Here is a 20,265-nt window from a genome sequence, read left to right as displayed (position 1 = left end):
TAGCCACTCAGAGAGGGTCATTATAGCATTTTACAGCTGCTGTATGACCTTGGGAGAAATAGTGTTTCCTATTATCTTTGTACCTGTCTTTATCTGTGTCTGTCCTCCCAGCCCGATTAATGGCAATTTTGGTTTTTTTCCCCATTCTGAGCTGATTTCATCTTTTGTCTCAGACATGTTTTCACTTTGTTTCATGGCACTGATTTTACTGGGTTTGGGAAGTAGGGATCCTTATTTCCTCAGACCTGAAGTAAATAACTAAGTGATTCAATGATCACGATTACCTGCCCCCCCACCCCCGCCACACACACAAGTTAAGGCAAAAGCTCATGGGTTTTTGTTTTTTTTTTTGTCTTGTCTGCATTGGGTCTTCACTTCGGTGCAGGTGCTTCTCTTGTTGCAGAGCACGGGCTCTCGCTGCGCGGGCTCAGTAGTTGTGACTCGCGGGCTCTAGAGCGCAGGCTCAGTAGTTTTGGTGCAAGGGCTTAGTTGCTCCACGGCATGTGGGATCTTCCTGGACCAGGGCTTGAACCCGTGTCCCCTGCATTGGCAGGCGGATTCTTAGCCACTGTGCCACCAGGGAAGTCCCTCATGATTATTAAATAGGGCATGATTTGAAAAAATTGTGAAGAGTAGTAGTCTCTTTTTTGTTGCCATTTCTGCTTTTCTTTCTGAGCCCCTCTTCCTATTATGGGCACTGGGGACTCCTCACTGTCTTGTCTCATCCAGGCTTCCAGTGCTCTTTCCTGGGCTTCTCTTTATCTTCTCCCCTTTGTGAACATGTGCCCGTTGGTTGATCTGATAATGGAGTTAATGTAGCTTAATATGTTCCTTTAGGGGGCATTTGCATTTTAAAATGAAATTCCTGAGAATAATATGAAACTAAGGAATAAGTCTTTAATGCACACTGTGGCAAGATGGGGTGGGGAGTGAGAATGGGTAGGGAAGCAGAGCTGAGTAGAGGCAGCCCTTCAACAGTCACTCTGCTGTAGATGGGGCCTGGGCCCCAGAAATCAGGAGTTGTCCTCTGAGGAGCTAATGAACTGGAGTCTGGCTGTCCCATCTTCCCCCATAGATGCTGAGGTAGGTGTTGTGTTCATAGATAGTGAAAGTATCTGAGTGCCTGGGCAGGTGTCATGAGAGCCAGGCATGTGTTGAGTAAACAGTGTAGAAAAACAGACTGGAAGTTGAGACTGGGAAAGACAGACACAAAATGAGATGCTCATAATGTTGACCTTTGCACTACTTACTGTCGGGGCATGTTTCAGGCCACTAGTTTACCAGTGCTCAGACTCTCTCCTTTCAAGCCTCTCTCACTGAAGCCAGGCAGCACATACCCAGCCTTCCTACTCTAGAAATGAAATGTGAGCCCATAGCTTGTAGCCCAGCAGCTGACTAGAGCCTGTTTACCTCTACAGACCCAAGTTGTTTCTTAATTCTCAGGGGAAATGTGGGGTTCCTGTTGTGCTATGAAGATGAGCTTTAGGAAGGATTTGAATTTGCAACCTCCAAATCTAGAAGTGGCCTCCCTGGTAATCTTGTAGGTACATGCAGGCTAAAGCTAGCCTGTGTCTCCTGGTGCTCTTACAGCTCTTAGGGACGAGCCCAAGGTAGTTGCTCTAGACATCAGAAGCCTATAAGATTTCAGTCCTAACCACAGTTGGAATTACTTTGAGGTGTCCTTGTAAACTGGATTTTTGAAGGTGGTGCTTTCCCGAGTCCCCTACCTTTCCCCTTCAGAAACCCAGACCAAGTGGAACCTATTAATGTGGCAGTTTATTGCTTGCTTTTTGTGGCTTCCATTTGCATCTTCTGTAGGCCAGAGGCAGGCTCTGGAACTAGTCAGGCAGCTTCAGCCGAACATCCACATCAAGATGGTTCGTTTGTACAGCCTGTTTGAAGACTGTTAATGTCCTTACTGCACTGCTGAGAAGGGGTTGCACTGGAAGGGCAAGATCTCCCTGCAGATGGGAATGACTTGTGTGTCCAGTTGATGATGTGGTCTTTTTGAGGCCTCTGAAGAATTGAGCATGTGACAGCCCCTCCTGCCCGCCCTGCTACAACCTTGTTCTACCCCCTGCTAGATCAAAGAACTCTCCTTTATAGTCACTTCACTACAGAGAGAATTGTTTGTGTTGGCTCCGTTACAACTTTACCTCTTAGTGTTTGAAAGTACACTTTTTTAATGCTATACTAATTTCTTTTAGTAAACTTTACTTTGGAACAATTTTAGATTTACAGTAAAGTTTCAGAGGTGATACAAAGTTCCCATATACCCAGTTTCCCCCATTGTTAGCATCTTACATAATCATGGCACACTTGCTAGAATGAAGACATCAACATTTGTACATTACTATGAACTCAACTGCAAACTTTATTTAGATTTCATCAGTTTTTCCACTCAGGACTCTTCTGTTCCAGAAACCAGTCTAGGGTCCCATATTGCACTTAGTTGTCATGTCTCCCAGTCTCCTCTGGTCTGTAACAATTTCTCAGTCTTTTCTGTGTTTTTCATGACCCCTGATAGTTTTGAGGAATACTGGCAAGTATCCTTTATATAAAGTATCCTTTATAACAGCGGACCTCAACCTTTTTGGCACCAGGGACCAGTTTTGTGGAAGACAATTTTTCCACGGATGGGGGTGGCTGTGGTTTTGGGATGATTCAAGCACATTACATTTATTGTGCACTTTATTTCTGTTATTATTACATTGTAATATGTAATGAAATAATTATACAACTCGCCATAATGCAGAATCAGTGGGAGCCCTGAGCTCGTTTTCACTTGCCACTCACTGATAGGGTTTTGATATGAGTCTGCAAGCAGTTATTTATTATGGTCTCTGTGCAGTCAAACCTCTCTGCTAATGATAGTCTGTATTTGCAGCCACTCCCCAGTGCTAGCATCACCGCCTCAGCTCCACCTCAGATCATCAGGCATTAGATTCTCATAAGGAGCGCGCAACCTAGATCTCTCGCATGTGCAGTTCACAGTAAGGTTCGCGCCCCTCTGAGAATCTAATGCCGCCACTGATCTGACAGGAGGCGGAGCTCAGGCTGTAATGCGAGCGATGGGGAGTGGCTGTAAATACAGATGAAGCTTCGCTTGCTCACCTGCCATTCACCTCCTGCTGTGCAGCCCAGTTCCTAATAGGCCATGGACAGGTACCGGTCTGTGGCCTGGGGGTTGGGGACCCCTGCTTTATAATGTCCCCCAATCTGAGCTTATCTGTTGTTTTCCACATGGTTAGACTGATATTATGGGTTTGGGGAAGAATACTGTGAAGGTGAAGTGCCCTGTGGGGGTGGAGGGTACTCGATATTTGCATAACATCGCTGGTGATATTAACCTTGGTCACTAGGTTGAATAGTTTGCCAGTTTCTCCACTGTAAAGTTACTCCTTTTCTCTTTCCCTACTCTATCACTAAGATAGAGTGGGTTGGAGGGTGTATAGAATTTTGTTATTTTTTTAAATATTTATTTATTTATGCCCTGCCGGGTCTTGCAACATGCGACCTCTTTTTAGTTGCAGCATGCAAAACTCTTAGTCTCGGCATGCATGTGGGATCTAGTTGCCCGACCAGGGATTGAACCCGGGCCCCCTGCATTGGGAGTGCAGAGTGTTACCCACTGAACCACCAGGGAAGTCCCTGGGGGGTGTATAGAATTAAGCTCCACCTCTTGGAAAGGAGAGTATCTTTATATATTATTTGGAATTCTTTGTAAGGAAGTTTGTCACTTCTTCTTCATTTATTTATATAACTATGGACTCATAGTTAATAAATATACTCATGTATATTTATTTTATAGTTGGAGTTACAGTCCAGTGCTACATTATTTATTTTGTTGCCCAGATTGTTCCAGCTCCAGAGGGAGCTCTTTCAGGTGGCTCCTGTATCCCTGTAACCTGCCCCTATCCTTTTGTGTTTTGACCACTTCCTTACTTTCTGGTACAACAAGATGTTCCAGGCTTTTCTTATATTTTCCACGCCCAGCCCTAGAATCAGCCATTTCTCCAAGAAGCCCTTGTTCTTTTTATTGGAGAGTAGTATTTAGAAACTACTGAGCACTAGGTATGTTCATTGCTATGGGGGTATCATTACTTCTAGGCCGTCTTAGCAGATAGAGCTAGATAGTATGTGTACACATACCAACCTTTGTATACAGACATATCTATAATTGTTTCTGTGCTTCGTTTATATTGATGTCTCTGGCTTCAATCCAGTACCACAGGGTTTATTTTAGAATTCCTTCTTTGCTTGCTTTCCTGTAATATCCTTCTTTGATAACGAAAAACCTTGCTCCCACCATCCATTTACTTATTTGTTCAACCCAGTATACCTGTACCCTTACTGTACATATATTGTAAGCTATATTCCCACAAGAAACAAATTTACCAGTTCTAATATTGTACTGTTTTTAACAATTCTATTTTAGTGGACAAATCATAGGTGCTTGTTTACATTTATTATGATGTGATTTGACCCATGATGCTAGCTTTTAGATATATGCAAATGTTTTTAATATTCTTACCATAATTTGAGATGTCTTTGTATGTCAGCATGATTGATTAAGATTATGGACTTGGGCTCAAAGTAAAATATTTTGCTTTTATTCTACACTTCTCATAGTCTAAACTTAAGAAATAAAAGGTTATGTTCTCTCTTCAGTAATTTATTACACATTTCTACAAAAGGAAATTTATACTTATTATTAATAAGGTTTGTACTTATTATTAAAGGTTTCATCATATGTAAAAAGGACAAGTTGAATGAAATAATATTTACAGTACCTTCTAGCTCCAAAGTTCTGGCTCAGGTGCTTTTAAAAAATTACTTTAAGGCAAGACATTCTAAAATTGGTTTCTCGGTTGGCTTACTAAGCCCTGATTGTGTAGGCTTGGCACTTGGTTTTACTTCCTTGGCTACTTTTCTAGGACACCATTCTTGTTTCATATGTCTGTCAGTAAATATACTAAAATGGGACTGACTTAACTATAGGTTTCGTTCCCTGGGCACTTGGCTTCCCAAATTCCTGTTGGGAAGAAACAAGTGTGGGTTTTAAAAGCTATACTAAGATCTGGAAGTTCTTGGTCATCATCATGGCCAACTTCTAACTTGAAGTCTGATCTTAGGCCCATCAATTCTACCTCCAGACCTCAGATCCTTCATCTAGAAAGTGAAGCAGTTACGTTAGATGACCCCTAAGATTCCTTACAGCTGTGATTTTATCATCAGCAATAGTGAAATATCTGGCTGGCAGTTTTAATCTTAGTAATTAAGGTGTTCTGACAAGAATTGGAAATGGTCAACCTCTGAAATAAACTTATTGGGCTCATCTTCATCCTTTTTATTGTTTGATTAAAAGAAACCCACACACACTATGTGTGGGATGAACATGTTCCGAAATGTGAGGTCTATAGGTAGTACCTGGAGGGCTCAGATAGTACCATGTAGAAGGCATGGTGTACTATTCATAATGACCCATCATGATAGTAACTTTGGAGGATCAGAACTGGAATTTTAACTATTGGTGTTTATAAATCAGTGACTTCTTTTTTTTTTTTTTTTTTTTTGCGGTACGCGGGCCTCTCACTGTTGTGGCCTCTCCCATTGCGGAGCACAGGATCCGGACGCGCAGGCTCAGTGGCCATGGCTCACGGGCCCAGCCGCTCCACGGCATGTGGGATCTTCCCGGACCGGGGCACGAACCCGTGTCCCCTGCATCGGCAGGCGGACTCTCAACCACTGCGCCACCAGGGAAGCCCAATCAGTGACTTCTTAAGTGACATTCCTTTTACAGCTACTATGTAGCATCTGTGAACAGTACAGAAAAATAGCCAAGGTGAAGAGGGTGTGGTGGCTTTAAGTATGATAAGGCCCAGTGAGTTATATTAAAGAAGCTTTAGTTCTCAAAGCCAGGGGGGAAATGTCATTAGTCTCGTACTGCTAACAGCCTTCAGAATAGTCTGTCCTTTCTCATAAGCATTTAGTTTCCTGAGCTAAGAGAACAAAGACTGTTACCTATAGCTGAGTATGCTAAACATACCATGTACTTACAAAAGGATTTTGGAAAACAGATGGGTGGAAGACAAAAGTAGGAATTAATGTACTGAAAGACAAGACATATCCGCTTGGAAGAAAAGAATAGTAGAGTGAAAGAATGTTGCCTTTGGTTAGAAAGCCTAGAATAAGAGAGCACAGAATGAGTCTCCCTCAGGCTGCCTGCCATTGAATTGTTTTTTAAGGCCCATATCATATTGGTTTATGAGATTGAGCAAGTCTTCAATGAAAGTCATCTGACCCACCATTACTGGCACTGTTACAGATTTCTAAGTGAAATGGTACTCTGCCTGTCTTTGTTTACAGTGTTAAATCAGCAGGTTGAACTTTCTTTTTTTTTCCTAATAAATTTTTTTATTTTTATTTATTTTTAGCTGCGTTGGGTTGCTGTGCGTGGACTTTCTCTAGTTGGGGCGAGCAGGGCTCCTCTTTGTTGCAGTGCGCGGGCTTCTCACTGCGGTGGCTTCTCTTGTTGTGGAGCATGGGCTCTAGGTGCGCGGGCTTCAGTAGTTGTGGCCCTCAGGCTGTAGAGCGCAGGCTCAGTAGTTGTGGCGCACAGGGTTAGTTGCTCCATGGCATGTAGTATCTTCCTGGACCAGGGCTTGAACCCGTGTCCCCTGCCTTGGCAGGCGGATTCTTAACCACTGCACCACCAGGGAAGCCCAGGTTGAACTTTTATGATACTAGTTTACGTAAAGATTCACATTTGCTTTAATGGTAAGTGTGTCTGGGATGGATGCCCATTCCTGTGATCCATACTAGCGCTGCTAGTGGCTTTCTTCCCCTTCACAGGAGGTAAAAAGAGTTGCTCATTATAGAAGTGAACAGTAGATGTCACTGCATCTCTACTTACTAAGGTTTTGGCTCATAGCTCTTTGGATACAACCAAGTTCTTAATACTTCCAAATCACTAACCTTAAATCGAGTATTTATGGCTATCTGACACTTAAGATCCCCTTCCTCAGCTGTAGAACCCAGATTGAAAATTGAGAACAAACACAGCCCAAGAGAGTTTTCCTTAGTTTCCTTCAATTTCCTTTTTAGTGTATTTGTATTTTAGTGTATTTGTTCTAGGCTTACATATTATACAGTAGTCCCCCACTTATCTGTGGGGCATATGCTCTGACACCCCTAGTATGGAAGTTGAAACCACAGACAGTACTGAACTCTATATATACTGTGTTTTTTCCTATACATACCTACCTATGATAAAGCCTAATTTACAAATTAGGCACAGTAAGAGATTAACAACAATAACTAATAATTCAGTTGAACAGTTATAACAATATACTGTAATCAAAGTTATGAGAATGTGGTCTCTCTCAAAATATCTTAGTGTCCAAATTTAATGCCTTTTCCATCTTAACTAAGCACTTATCACTCACTGTGGCTCTCACTTTTGCAGTTTGAAGTGCGACAGCAAAACTGGCTCAAGTTTCCTTTTTCCTTCTTCACAACTTGATGGATAGAAGATTTGTTACCATAGGTTTTAGCAGCCTTATTTAGCATATGATTTTTTTCTTTCCTTATTCAGTTGAGAACTTTCACCTTTTCACTTGAAGCACTTTACGGCTTCTCTTTGGCGTATCTGAAGTACTCTTGCGCTTTGGGGCCATTGTTAAGTACCATAAGGGTTACTTGAATACAAGCAGTGCTGTACCCGATTGTGATTGTCGATCTGATAACCTAGATAGCTACTAAGTGACTAACGAGCAGATAGCGTATATAGCATGGATACGATGGACAAAGGGATGATTCACATCCAGATAGGATGGAGCAGGACAGTGAGAGATTTCATCACACTACTCAGAACAGTGCGCAATGTAGAACTTATGAATTGTTTACTTCTGTCACTTTCCATTTAATATTTTTGGACCACCATTGACATGGGTAACTGAAACCATGAAAAGTGAATCATGGGTAAAGGGGACTATTGTATTTCCATGTAGCTAACTGATGAAGTTTTATCTGCCTTCTCCTATCAACTTTATACCACTTATTTAGGAGCCTGAACAATTTTTCATATTTGTTTTCAACAAGGTTCACACTTAAAAGCTTCTTGGCCTTTCTATAGCTTGCTTTTTGAAAACCTTCCATCAGGAAAGTAGATGCCACTGTTCTCTGAATTGAGGTGCTGAACATCAAATTGAAGTGCCGCTTACTTTATTCATTTCTTTTTGAACCCGTGGCTTTGACAGTTGAGGAAATAAAGAACTGAATTATGACCAAAAGTCCTATGGTGCATCTTTTAAAACAAATCTCTTATGGTTTCAATGTAGATGGTAGGGTTTCCCTATCTGACAGAAAGGCAAAGTTGGTATTAAATTGGATTATTTTATCAATAGAAAGTCTCAGGCATACTAAATTTTGGTATCTTTTGAACACATAGATGGTGAAAATAGCCAGGGTGATATCTGTTCTAATATGTCAGGATTAGTGCTGGCTTACACCTGTGTCCTGGTGTAATAACTCCCTCTTTACCCTCAGTTGTCCTAGTTTGGGCAGGTCACTCTAAATTGCCCCAAAGTGTGGGGGGCGGTTGATAAGTTGCAGTTTTAGTAATTATAAGCATTTTTTTTGACTCGAGTTATGCCTGCCCTGAGTTTTCTGAGTTAACCATGTACAAAATAAAGCAAAAACCACAAAGAGCTTGTAATTCTGGAAAAATAGCTTTTGGGTTTCTATATATTGATCATTGTTCTCTGGAGTAATGATTTCCAAAATATGGTTATGCATCAAAATTAACTAGTAACCTTTTTACAGATAGTTTCATGGGTCTCACCATAGACCTCTGCTGAATTTGTACCAGAGTATGAATTTGACGTTACCAAAAATGTAGAACTGCATGCAATGCAAATGTACTGGATAACTTTGTCAGTAAGCTTCTAAACTAGCATGCAGAGGAACATTTCTTATGGTTTGGGTGGTGTTTGGGGTTCTCTGTGGTGGCTGCTTTGAGCCTTGAGGGTATGCCTGGCATTGACATGAATTGCCTTTTTGTTTCAGATGTCATCTGGGTCATTCTCAGTGTGGAGGTGGGTGGACTTTTAGGAGTAACGCAGCAGCTGTCATCTTTTGAAACGGAGTTCAACACACAGCCACATCGCAAGGTAGAAGGAAACTTCAACCCGTTTGCCTCTCCCCAAAAGAACCGACAATCAGATGAAAACAACTTAAAAGACCCTGGGGGTTCCGAGTTCGACTCGATCAGCAAAAACACATGGGCTCCTGCTCCTGACCAAACCGAGCAAGATGAGAATAGACTCTCACAGAACTCTGTAAATCTGTCCCCCAGCAGTCACGCAAACAACTTATCAGTAGTGACTTACAGTAAGGTAGGTGCCCTCGGAGAAGAGGAGAAGGGGTAGGTGGTGGGCCTTGGGATTTGTGATACTCCTTCATGGCAAACCTAGAAGCCTAGAATGTTCTTTAAGACTGCTTAGCTCTCCTGCCAATGCAACAGCACAAAAACCTACCCCTTCTCCCCTCCCCCTCCCCCATCTCCACGTCCTGTGGGTGTTACTCCATCCACGTTTATAATTTACTGCTGTCTCTCTGCTCTGGTTTGGGTGCTGAAAGAACAGAGTTCTTTACCTTTAGCATTAAAAAAAAAAAAAAAAAGTCAAAATATCACCAGCCATTCTTCCAGTGTAAATGTATACCAAGTGTAGAGCAACAGCACACCTTTGGAATTTGTTCCTACTGTGTTTTTTTGGTTTTGGGTGGGGTGTTTTTCCTGAGGAAATAGACAAACTCAATTATTTATCCTAATGTTGTTGTATCCTATCCAAATGTTGTTGGGCTTCCACTTTATTTACCTAGTTTGCATGTCTTCTTTTTGATGTCTTTTCAGCCTCTTATGGCCCATCTACATCCTCACCTACAACCCAGAGTGGCCCAAGTGATATTTTGACTTTTCATATGTGAGGAATAAGTGAGAGAATTGTTTGTTGAGTTAATCATGATTTTAAATATTCTGATTGTTCTAAGTCTTCTAGGTTTTTGATTTCTTGATCTGTTTCGCTATGCTTGCTGATTAAACAGCACCTTCCATACTCCGCCAAGGTGACTATGGTTCCTGGTTGTTGGTTTTGGTAGGTTGAATAAAGCCCTGATGCTAAGCACTAACCGTTGTAGGTGATTTGTGTGGCAGGGCCTGTGAACATTCCTGTTCGTTCTTCTCTGATTAATAATGTGGTGTATTAGGCCCAGCCTCCCACCTATATAATCGTATAACTGTTAAGTCTTTCCTTGCTTTGTGTTGGCATTCACCCTCAAATTTTTAAAAATAATGTTTATTTGAGGGACAACTCACTCTGTGTAAGAATGGCATTTTTCTGACCAGTGTTTTATATGTGGTCTTTATATGTGGTGGGGGTTGTCGGAATGGATTACCTACCAGCCTTAATTGAGGTCCTGCCATGCTGCTCTTTTTTGGAAGGGCTGGGCTATGGTGAGGCTATTGAGATATTTCTTGAGGTTGATGAACTCATGGTATGTTGCATAATTTTTTTCATGAACTCTATAGAATCATTTAGAAATAGCATTTGCAAGAACCACAGAGAAAAGGTTCTCACTGGAGACGATATACAAGACTGTTGCCTGTAATGCGTTGATAATGTGGCACTTGGACCCCAAAGAGAAATCGGAGCCTCCTTTTCTTCTTAAGTTAAGCAGTCCTCTTAAAGCAAGTCCTCTGAAAGCACTTCTGGCTAAAGTTGAGTCAGCTCCACCTCTTAGGGCTCCTTAGAAATGGGGTAGGTTATAGACAGTTATCAGTAAGTATTTGTTAACACATTTCTGCACTGATGTACAGAGCAGTGTAGATTATTGAGTAAGGAAACTTGAAGAATAAAAGAAGTTATCCCTACCAACCAGCAGCTCACAGTACAGTAGGGGAGATGAAACACGCATACAATTCAGTCAAGGTGAAGTATGAATTTGGTCAGTAGAGCACAGCACAGTCAAAATGTATAATTTGTGTGCATGGCTGGGGGTTAGAGTTACGGAAGGCAGAGATGAAGTAGAGGTGGAGTTGATGGAAAGGGCTTTTCAAAGAATGGACAGATTTGGAAAGACAGGAAGGATGATGGTAGGAGAACAGTTGAAGTGCTGAGGGCAGAATACTGAGTAAGTGATGTGTGGTCAGGAGATACGGGTGACGGACAGTGGGAGATACATTCAGTTGGTTGCAGTGTGTTCCTTTGGATGAAGTAATTTGATGAAAAAATTTGGGTGAAATAATTACAAATGGCTTCAAAAAGAATTGGAACTATACTTAAATGAATACCTTAAAGCAGAGATAATTCATGATTCTAAGCATTTGTGTTTGGCTTGAGAATATAGATTTATTTATTTTAAAGGCAAGAATACTTGAGGTTCTGAAGGGCTATAAGTGGCGAGATCAGGTATATACTAGAGTTATTTTTTAACCGTTCCTATGTGCCAGGTAAGTGCCAAGTACTTTACATGTATTGTCTTCATATTTTGATAAGAAAATAAAAGCTCAGAGGGGCTAAGGAACTTACCTCAGTATTACACAGCTAGCAAGAGGCAGAGCTGGGATTCACATCCAGGCACCACGTTACTAAAGGTATTAGTAGGTGAACCTGGGCTTTCCTTAGATCTTCCTGTTGGGATGGAGGCTGTGTTGAGTGAAAGCATTAACTGAGTTGATGACTAGTGTCATCAAGGTGTGAAAGAAGCAGAGTTGAAATAAGATAAGTGGCTCTAATGTAAACTGAGGATTGCCTGTGGCATCTTTTTTTTTTTAAGAGTTCCCCTGTTTGTTGAGTCTTTAAAGTAGTGATTTCCTTTTCTGGTTGATAAAAATAAAAACTTCTTAGACTCTCAGGGTGTACCAACCATGTGGGGTTACTAATAAATAGCCCTTTTTATTTATGAGTGAGTGGAAAGGATGAGAGCCCCCCAGAGTGCTAGAGTTGGGGCAAGTGTGTTCAGTTCACACCAGGTGCCATCTTTATTGGATGGGTTGGAGGAGTACCTGATGCCCTGGTATCAGGGATCACTGAGTTGGCAATAGATTTGATTTACTCTAAAGAAATTCCCTGCCTGCCCTGAAGGCTGGGAAAGAACATGACATTCTTGGAAGCCCATGACCACAGTTTTCGTAGGCAGATACAGTTTCCTGCTGCCTCCATAGTTACAGTTTAACTTGCTAAGGTTGGTAGGATGAAATGAAAAGATTGCTTCATACACCTTATGTGAGGGCTGGGTGAGTGTCAACATAATGGCCCATCTGTCAGTGCCAGGAACTGGACACCCCTGGAGCCCTTCCCCAGCTACCCTTGAATAACCCATAAGCTCTCCGGACCCAGTGCTCTGTGCCACAGGCAGGGGTGCTGGGGGGAGAATGGGGGAGCTCTGGGTGGGAACGCCTGTCCTAGCTCCATCCCACAACATCCAGAGGGCCTGGGCCCTCCCTGTGTGAGAGCTGTCAGAGGGAGTCAGAAAGGTGAGCAAGTATATGTTGACCTGCTCCAAGGATTCATAAATCTGACTCCATGCTTTTGTTAAAGATTGGCTGGCCTCATTGTCAGCTCAGTTGTGGCTGACCTGTCCCCGGTGAACAATCAGACCAAGTATTGGTGAAGGTTAGGTGCTGTTTTAATGAACGCTTTTTATGTGATTAGCCCAAGAGCCTCTGAGGACAAACAGTCACAGTAGGGTAGGTGTTCACTCTATGGACTAAAGGCTAGTCTTGCCATGAATTCTAACTGTGACTCATCTCTGGAGGCTGGGACAGCTTCTGTTTGGACAGTGGTACAGTAGCAAAAAACAATCCGTAGAGGTGTGGAAGGAGAAAATAAGTCATATTGAAATTAGGTACTTCTTTTTCCTACTTGCCAGTAATTTTCAAAATTTCTCAATGTTTTCTAAGAAGGCCTTACAGAGGAATAAGACACCAACCAAATGGTCTTATTCAGGACAGCTGGGAATAAGAGTGTGACACCAGGGTGTTCTTCAGGACAACCCAAATGCTTTGCTTCCTTTCTCTAAAGAGTAATGATTTACACTGGGGGAGCTGAAAAGAATCCCAAATTCATTTATTTTGTTACTTGGACTATGTGTCTTATTTTGTGTTTGCTCTTATTTTTTTAAAAAAATGTTTGGAGCTGGTGTTTGTCATATACGCCTCCTTTAAACAGATTACAGCCTGAGCCACTGTTATTACTTCCGCCAAGTGCTGTTTCAGAAGAAGAAACGTGTTATTATCTTTGGGAGAGGTTCCTCATGCTTGTCAAGCGTTAGCCACTGCCGAGTGCCATCTGCCCTGCCCGCCCACATTTGCACCTGCTCCTCCTCCTCTCTCTCTCTGACAGTCACCCTTTAGTGTGTTTTGGATCTGGAGCTAGAGAAGTTAGCCTGCTTTTATTATATCAGAAATCAACTCTCTTCTAACCTGCTGCTGTCTGTGTTGACTAAGGCATGGAAGAGTTAATTTCTCTCTGTTTAGGTGAGGGTTTAGAAATGTAGTAGAGGTTACAGGGAGAGGTTTGGAAAAGGCAAATATTTTGCTGTATGGGCCTGAGGATGTAATGGCTTGTGGATCTTATTATCTACTTTGAAGTAGCCAATCAGTTTAACATAATAATAAGGGATGAGTTTAATAAGGATGAGCTCAACATCTGCTCAGTTCAGAGCACGCTGAATTTGACACAAAAGCAGGTGGTTGGTGTCCTTAGCTGAGCTAATGGCAATAGAGGGCAGTATAACCTTCCCACTGCCATGAAACCTGAGTCTTCGTTCTCAGGTGCAGACCCTTTCCCTGAAAGGTTTAAAGATGACTCAAAGAGAAGCTGGAAGGAAAACTCGTGTCACTTGATATTCTATCCAACTTGTGTTCTCCTCTGGCAAGGGACAGGTAGCAAATGCACATTACTCCCAGGTGGGGGCCATGGGAGTGCAGTAATCAGAGCTGTAAAGCTACCGTTCCTTAAGCACTTACTATGTGCCAGGCACTGTGCTAAGGATTTTTTAAATTTAATTTTTATTGTTAAAATTATCAATGTACATAATTTAAGGAGTCAAGTAGATCTACAAAGTTTATTACAAAAAATGCTAGTCACCTCCCTGCCTCCCAGCCCCCAGTATTTGTTGCCCAGAGGCAGAGGCAGCAGTTTGACATGCATTACTTCATTTAGTCCACACAACAGGACCATGATGCAGGCACTGTCATTATCCCTATTTACAGCTGCTGAGACTTGAGGTACACAGGTTCCATGACCTGCCCAAGGTCATGCAGCTAGAAAGTGGTAAAACGAGGATATGAACAAACCCAGTTGTTTTTGACTCCTGAGCCTGCTCTCTTACGATCCACTACATTGCTTCCTAGTTACAAATAGTGTTCAGGTACATATTTTTATCAGCTGAGCTGACAGCTGTGGGCTAGGGAGAGCATGCATGCTTTCTGTAGTACACTGCTACATTTCAAATGAGGATCAAGCCAATTATTGGCCAGCTATTACGTGACTTCTCTACTGCTAAACCCCTTCTCTCCACAAGCTGTTATCTATGGAAGATACAGAAGTCAGCCTTTCTCTCCAGCCTCTATGAAGGGAAAAGATTCCCGAGAACCTCCATGGTCACTTGGGTTTAGATTTTTGGTGACGTTGAAATTTCCATTAACTCAGTTTTGTGACAGCGGCACCTATACCTCTTGAAGTCCCCGTCTATTCCTGATTGTGGGCAAAACATACAGTCTCTGGAGTCTTTCATTTTTCTGTAATGAATTTAACATCTCCCTTTGAACATACTTAGTATTTTAAAACTAGAACATACTTAGGAGCGATCTAACTCCCTTTAAAGCCGGAATTTCTGCAAAGGCCATCTGGAGAAAGAATATTTTACAGTCAGTACAAGTCCTGAGGTGGAAGTTCACCTGGTTTGCTCAAGACCAGAGTGGGTAGGAACAAGGTAGAAGGAAATGAAGTCAGGGGATGAGTCTTCTTTTGCTGCAGGGGGCAGTGGGGTATGGATCTTATGCATTGTAAGATGTTCAGCAGCATCCCTGGCCTTTACCCACTGGATACCAGTAGTACCTCCCTAGCCCCAAGTGTAAGAGCCAAAAACATCTCCAGACATTGCCAAATGCCCCCTGGGGCAGGGGCAAAACTTCCCTGCTTGGAAACCACTGGTATAGATGGAGAAGAGGTCCAAGGACTGAGTTTAATGCTGTCTGTCTAACATGTAAAACTGCTGTTACTCAAAGCACCTCTACTGCATTTATTCTTATTCTTAATTCACGACACTCTTGTGACTTTTGTAGTTAGTTATACTCTTCATTTGACAAAACAATAAGGAAGTTGTAAGTGACTTGCTCACGTTCACACAGCAAATTGGGGGTGGGCCATGGGCTGGAACCCAGGGAACCCAGTTGGAGTCTAGTGTTCTTCTACAACACACTATGCTGAGGCTTGCTGGCAGAGCCAAGTTTGTTTGCTGTTCTCTGAAGGTAGTTTATACACTTAGTGTCAGGTTGTAGAGACCTTCTTGTTCATCTTCAGGAGCTACAAAAGAATTTGTGACCAAGAAGGAAGCAGTGCCCGGCAACTGAGGAACCTGCCCCTGTTCTCTGGCAAATTAGCACATTCTGTTCAGAAGGGGTTTGCCAGGAGACTTTGGTTTAATGATATTAAGATGTCTCTTTTTTGAAAACCCTGAGGAACCAGCAAAGTCCTCCCAGCCTTGTTGGTGTTTGCATTGGCATGGGTCATGTGTGCATTTTAAAAATAAATTAAGCAAACACTGTGTGTGAGCCTTAGAAAATGTCTTTTGTTGTTTGTAACATTACTGTCTGACTGAGAATAAAAAGTATCTCCAGGAACTCTCTCTTTTGTACCTCAACAGCTTCAAAGTGGAACGTTCAGCTCCATCTTCTTTGCTTTGGGACTCTGAGGATTGTTATAGGCTGAGCTGATGCTGGGCAGTCTTGTAGCTGAAACAGAGCTAGTGTTCCCAAGATAGCATATTTTACTTCAGTTGTAAGGACATATTCTTTTCCCTGTACTCTGAATTTAGCATTTTAATTTCTGATGAAAATTCTCAAAGTGGGACTGGTGAAATTCAAGCAGATAAGTATAATTCAAAAGTATGAGATTACATAGCCTTATCCACCAGAGGGCAGACAGCAGAAGCAAGAAGAACTACTAATCCTGCAGCCTGTGGAACAAAAACCACATTCACAGGAAGATAGACAAGATGAAAAGGCAGAGGGCTATGTACCAGATGAGGGAACAAGATAAAACCCCAGAAAAACAACTAAACGTAGTAGAGATAGGCAACCTTCCAGAAAAATAATTCAGAATAATGATAGTGAAGATGATCCAGGACCTCAGAAAAACAATGGAGGCAAAGAACGAGAAGATGCAAGAAATGTTTAACAAAGACCTAGAAGAATTAAAGAACAAACAGAGATGGACAATATAGTAACTGAAATGAAAACTACACTAGAAGGAATCAATAGCAGAATAACGGAGGCAGAAGAACGGATAACTGACCTGGAAGACAGAATGGTGGAATTCACTGCTGCAGAACAGAATAAAGAAAAAAGAATGAAAAGAAATGGAGACAGCCTAAGAGACCTCTGGGACAACATTAAATGCAACAACATTCGCACTATAGGAGTCCCAGAGGAGAAGAGAGAGAGAGAGGAGACCCGAGAAAATATTTGAAGAGATTGTAGTCAAAAACTTCCCTAACATGGGAAAGAAAATAGCCACCTAAGTCCAGGAAACGCAGCTAGTCCCATACAGGATAAACCCAAGGAGAAACACGCCGAGACACATAGTAATCAAATTGGCAAAATTAAAGACAAAGAAAAATTATTGAAAGCAGTAAGGGAAAAACGACAAATAACATACAAGGGAACTCCCATAAGGTTAACAGCTGATTTCTCAGCAGAAACTCTACAAGCCAGAAGGGAGTGGCATGATATACTTAAACTGATGAAAGGGAAGAAACTACAACTAATTTTACTCTACCTGGCAAGGATCTCATTCAGATTCGATGGAGAAATCAAAAGCTTTACAGACAAGTGAAAGCTAAGAGAATTCAGCTCTGCAACAAATGCTAAAGGAACTTCTCTAAGTGGGAAACACAAGAGAAGAAAAGGACATACAAAACAGTTAAGAAAATGGTCATAGGAACATACATATTGACAATTACCTTAAACATGAATGGATTAAATGCTCCAACCAAAAGACACAGGCTTGCTGAATGGATACAAAAACAAGACCCATATATATGCTGTCTAGAAGAGACCCACTTCAGACCTAGGGACACCTACAGACTGAAAGTGAGGGGATGGAAAAAGATGTTCCATGCAAATGGAAATCAAAAGAAAGCTGAAGTAGCAATACTCATATCAGGTAAAATAGACTTTAAAATAAAGAATGTTACAAGAGACAAGGAAGGACACTACATAATGATCAAGGGATCAATCCAAGAAGAAGATATAACAATTATAAATATATATGCACCCAACATAGGAGCACCTCAATACATAAGGCAACTGCTAACAGCGGTAAAAAAGGAAATCCAAAGTAACACAGTAATAGTGGGGGACTTCTAACACTTCACTTACACAAAATGACAGATCATCCAAAATGAAAATAAATAAGGAAACAGAATCTTTAAATGACACAATAGACCAGATAGATTTAATTGATATTTATAGAACATTCCATCCAAAAACAGCAGATTACACTTTCTTCTCAAGAGAGCACGGAACATTCTCCAGGATCACATCTTGGGTCACAAATCAAGCCTCAGTAAATTTAAGAAAATTGAAATCATATCAAGCATCTTTTCTGACCACAATGCTATGAGATTAGAAATCAATTACAGGGAAAAACTGTAAAAAACACAAACACATGGAGGCTAAACAATACATTACTAAATAACCAAGAGATCACTGAAGAAATCAAAGAGGAAATCAAAAAATACCTAGAGACAAAAGACAAAGAAAACACAACAATCCAAAACCTATGGGATGCAGCAAAAGCAGTTCTAAGAGGGAAGTTTATAGCTATACAAGCCTACCTGAAGACAAGAAAAATCTCAAATAAATAATCCAACCTTATACCTAAGGAAACTAGAGAAAGAAGAACAAACAAAACCCAAAGTTAGCAGAAGGAAAGAAATCATAAAGATCAGAGCAGAAATAAATGAAATAGAAACAAAGAAAACAATAGCAAAGATTAATAAAACTATAAGCTGGTTCTTTGAGAAGATAAACAAAATTGATAAACCATTAGCCAGACTCATCAAGAAAAAGAGGAGGAGGACTCAAATCAATAAAATTAGAAATGAAAAGAAAGTTACAACAGACACTGCAGAAATTCAAAGCATCCTAAGAGACTACTACAAGCAACTCTATGGCAATAAAATGGACAACCTGGAAGAAATGGACAAATTCTTAGAAAGATATAACCTTCCAAGACTGAACCAGGAAGAAATAGAAAATATGAACAGACCAATCACAAGTAATGAAATTGGAACTGTGATTAAAAATCTTCCAACAAACAAAAGTCCAGGACCAGATGGCTTCACAGGTGAATTCTATCAAACATTTAGAGGAGAGCTAACACCTATCCTTCTCAAAACGCTTCCAAAACATTGCAGAGGAAGGAACACTCCCAAACTCATTCTATGAGGCCACCATCACCCTGATACCAAAACCAGACAAACATACTACAAAAAAAGAAAATTACAGACCAATATCACTGATGAATATAGATGCAAAAATCCTCAACAGGGGCTTCCCTGGTGGCGCAGTGGTTGAGAGTCCGCCTGCTGATGCAGGGGGCACGGGTCCATGCCCCGGTCAGGGAAGATCCCACATGCCGCAGAGCGGCTGGGCCCGTGAGCCATGGCCGCCGAGCCTGTGCGTCTGGAGCCTGTGCTCCGCAACGGGAGAGGCCACAACAATGAGAGGCTCGCGTACTGCAAAAAAAAAAAAAAAAAAAAAAATTCCTCAACAAAATACTAGCAAACAGAATCCAACAACACATTAAAGGGATCATACCCCATGATCAAGTGGGATTTATCCCAGGGATGCAAGGATTCTTCAATATACACAAATCAATCAATGTGATACACCATATTAACAAACTGAAGAAGAAAAACCATATGATCATCTCAATAGATGCAGAAAAAGCTTTTGACAAAATTCAACACCAATTTATGATAAAAACTCTTCAGAAAGTGGGCATAGAGGGAACCTACCTCAACATAATAAAGGCCATATACGACAAACCCACAGCAAACATCATTCTCAATGGTGAAAAACTGAAAGCATTTCCTCTAAGATCAGGAACAAGACAAGGATGTCCACTCTTACCGCTATTATTCAACATACTTTTCAAAGTCCTAGCCTCGGCAATCAGAGAAGAAAAAGAAATAAAAGGAATACAAATTGGAAAAGAAGAAGTAAAACTGTCACTGTTTGCAGATGACATGATACTATACATATAGAGTCCTAAAGATGCCAACAGAAAACTACTAGAGCTAATCAATGAATTTGGTAAAGTAGCAGGATACAAAATCAATGCACAGAAACATCCTGCATTCCTATACACTAATGATGAAAAATCTGAAAGAGAAAGAAACACTCCCATTTACTATTGCAATAAAAAGAATAAAATACCTAGGAATAATCCTACCTAGGGAGACAGAAGACCTGTATGCAGAAAACTGTAAGACCCTGATGAAAGAAATTAAAGATGATACCAACAGATGGAGAGATATACCATGTTCTTGGATTGGAAGAATCAATATTATGAAAATGACTGTACTACCCAAAGAAATCTACAGATTCAATGCAATCCCTATCAAATTACCAATGGCATTTTTTACAGAACTAGAACAAAAAATCTTAAAATTTGTATGGAGACACAAAAGACCCCGAATAGCCAAAGCAGTCCTGAGGGAAAAAAACAGAGCTGGAGGAATCAGACTCCCTGACTTCAGACTGTACTACAAAGCTACAGTAATCAAGACAATATGGTACTGGCACAAAAACAGAAACATAGATCAATGGAACAAGGTAGAAAGCCCAGAGGTAAACCCATGCACCTATGGCCAACTAATCTATGACAAAGGAGGCAAGGATATACAATGGAGAAAAGACAGTCTCTTTAATAAGTGGTGCTGGAAAAACTGGACAGCTACATGTAAAAG

The 20,265-nt window shown here is 41.2% G+C and overlaps 1 protein-coding gene across 2 annotated transcripts in view; it reads left to right on the top strand.

Moving 5' to 3' along the window:
• ILRUN (inflammation and lipid regulator with UBA-like and NBR1-like domains) overlaps positions 1-20,265 on the top strand; it is a 119,249-nt gene that overhangs the window by 87,987 nt on the left and 10,997 nt on the right. Inside the window, exon 4 of one of the 2 annotated variants that reach the window (XM_082639756.1) lies at positions 9,070-9,173. In XM_082639756.1, coding sequence (XP_082495882.1) covers positions 9,070-9,173 — 104 coding nt within the window. Of the gene's footprint in view, positions 1-9,069; positions 9,399-20,265 lie in introns of both variants that reach the window. The other variant, XM_082639755.1, reaches the window with a different exon arrangement.

The sequence above is a fragment of the Mesoplodon mirus genome, assembly GCF_964341445.2.
Source record: "Mesoplodon mirus genome assembly, chromosome: 12".
Classification (NCBI taxonomy): Eukaryota; Metazoa; Chordata; class Mammalia; order Artiodactyla; family Ziphiidae; genus Mesoplodon; species Mesoplodon mirus.
Note: the sequence above shows the minus strand (reverse complement) of the source record. Positions and strands in the feature narration are given on the sequence as shown.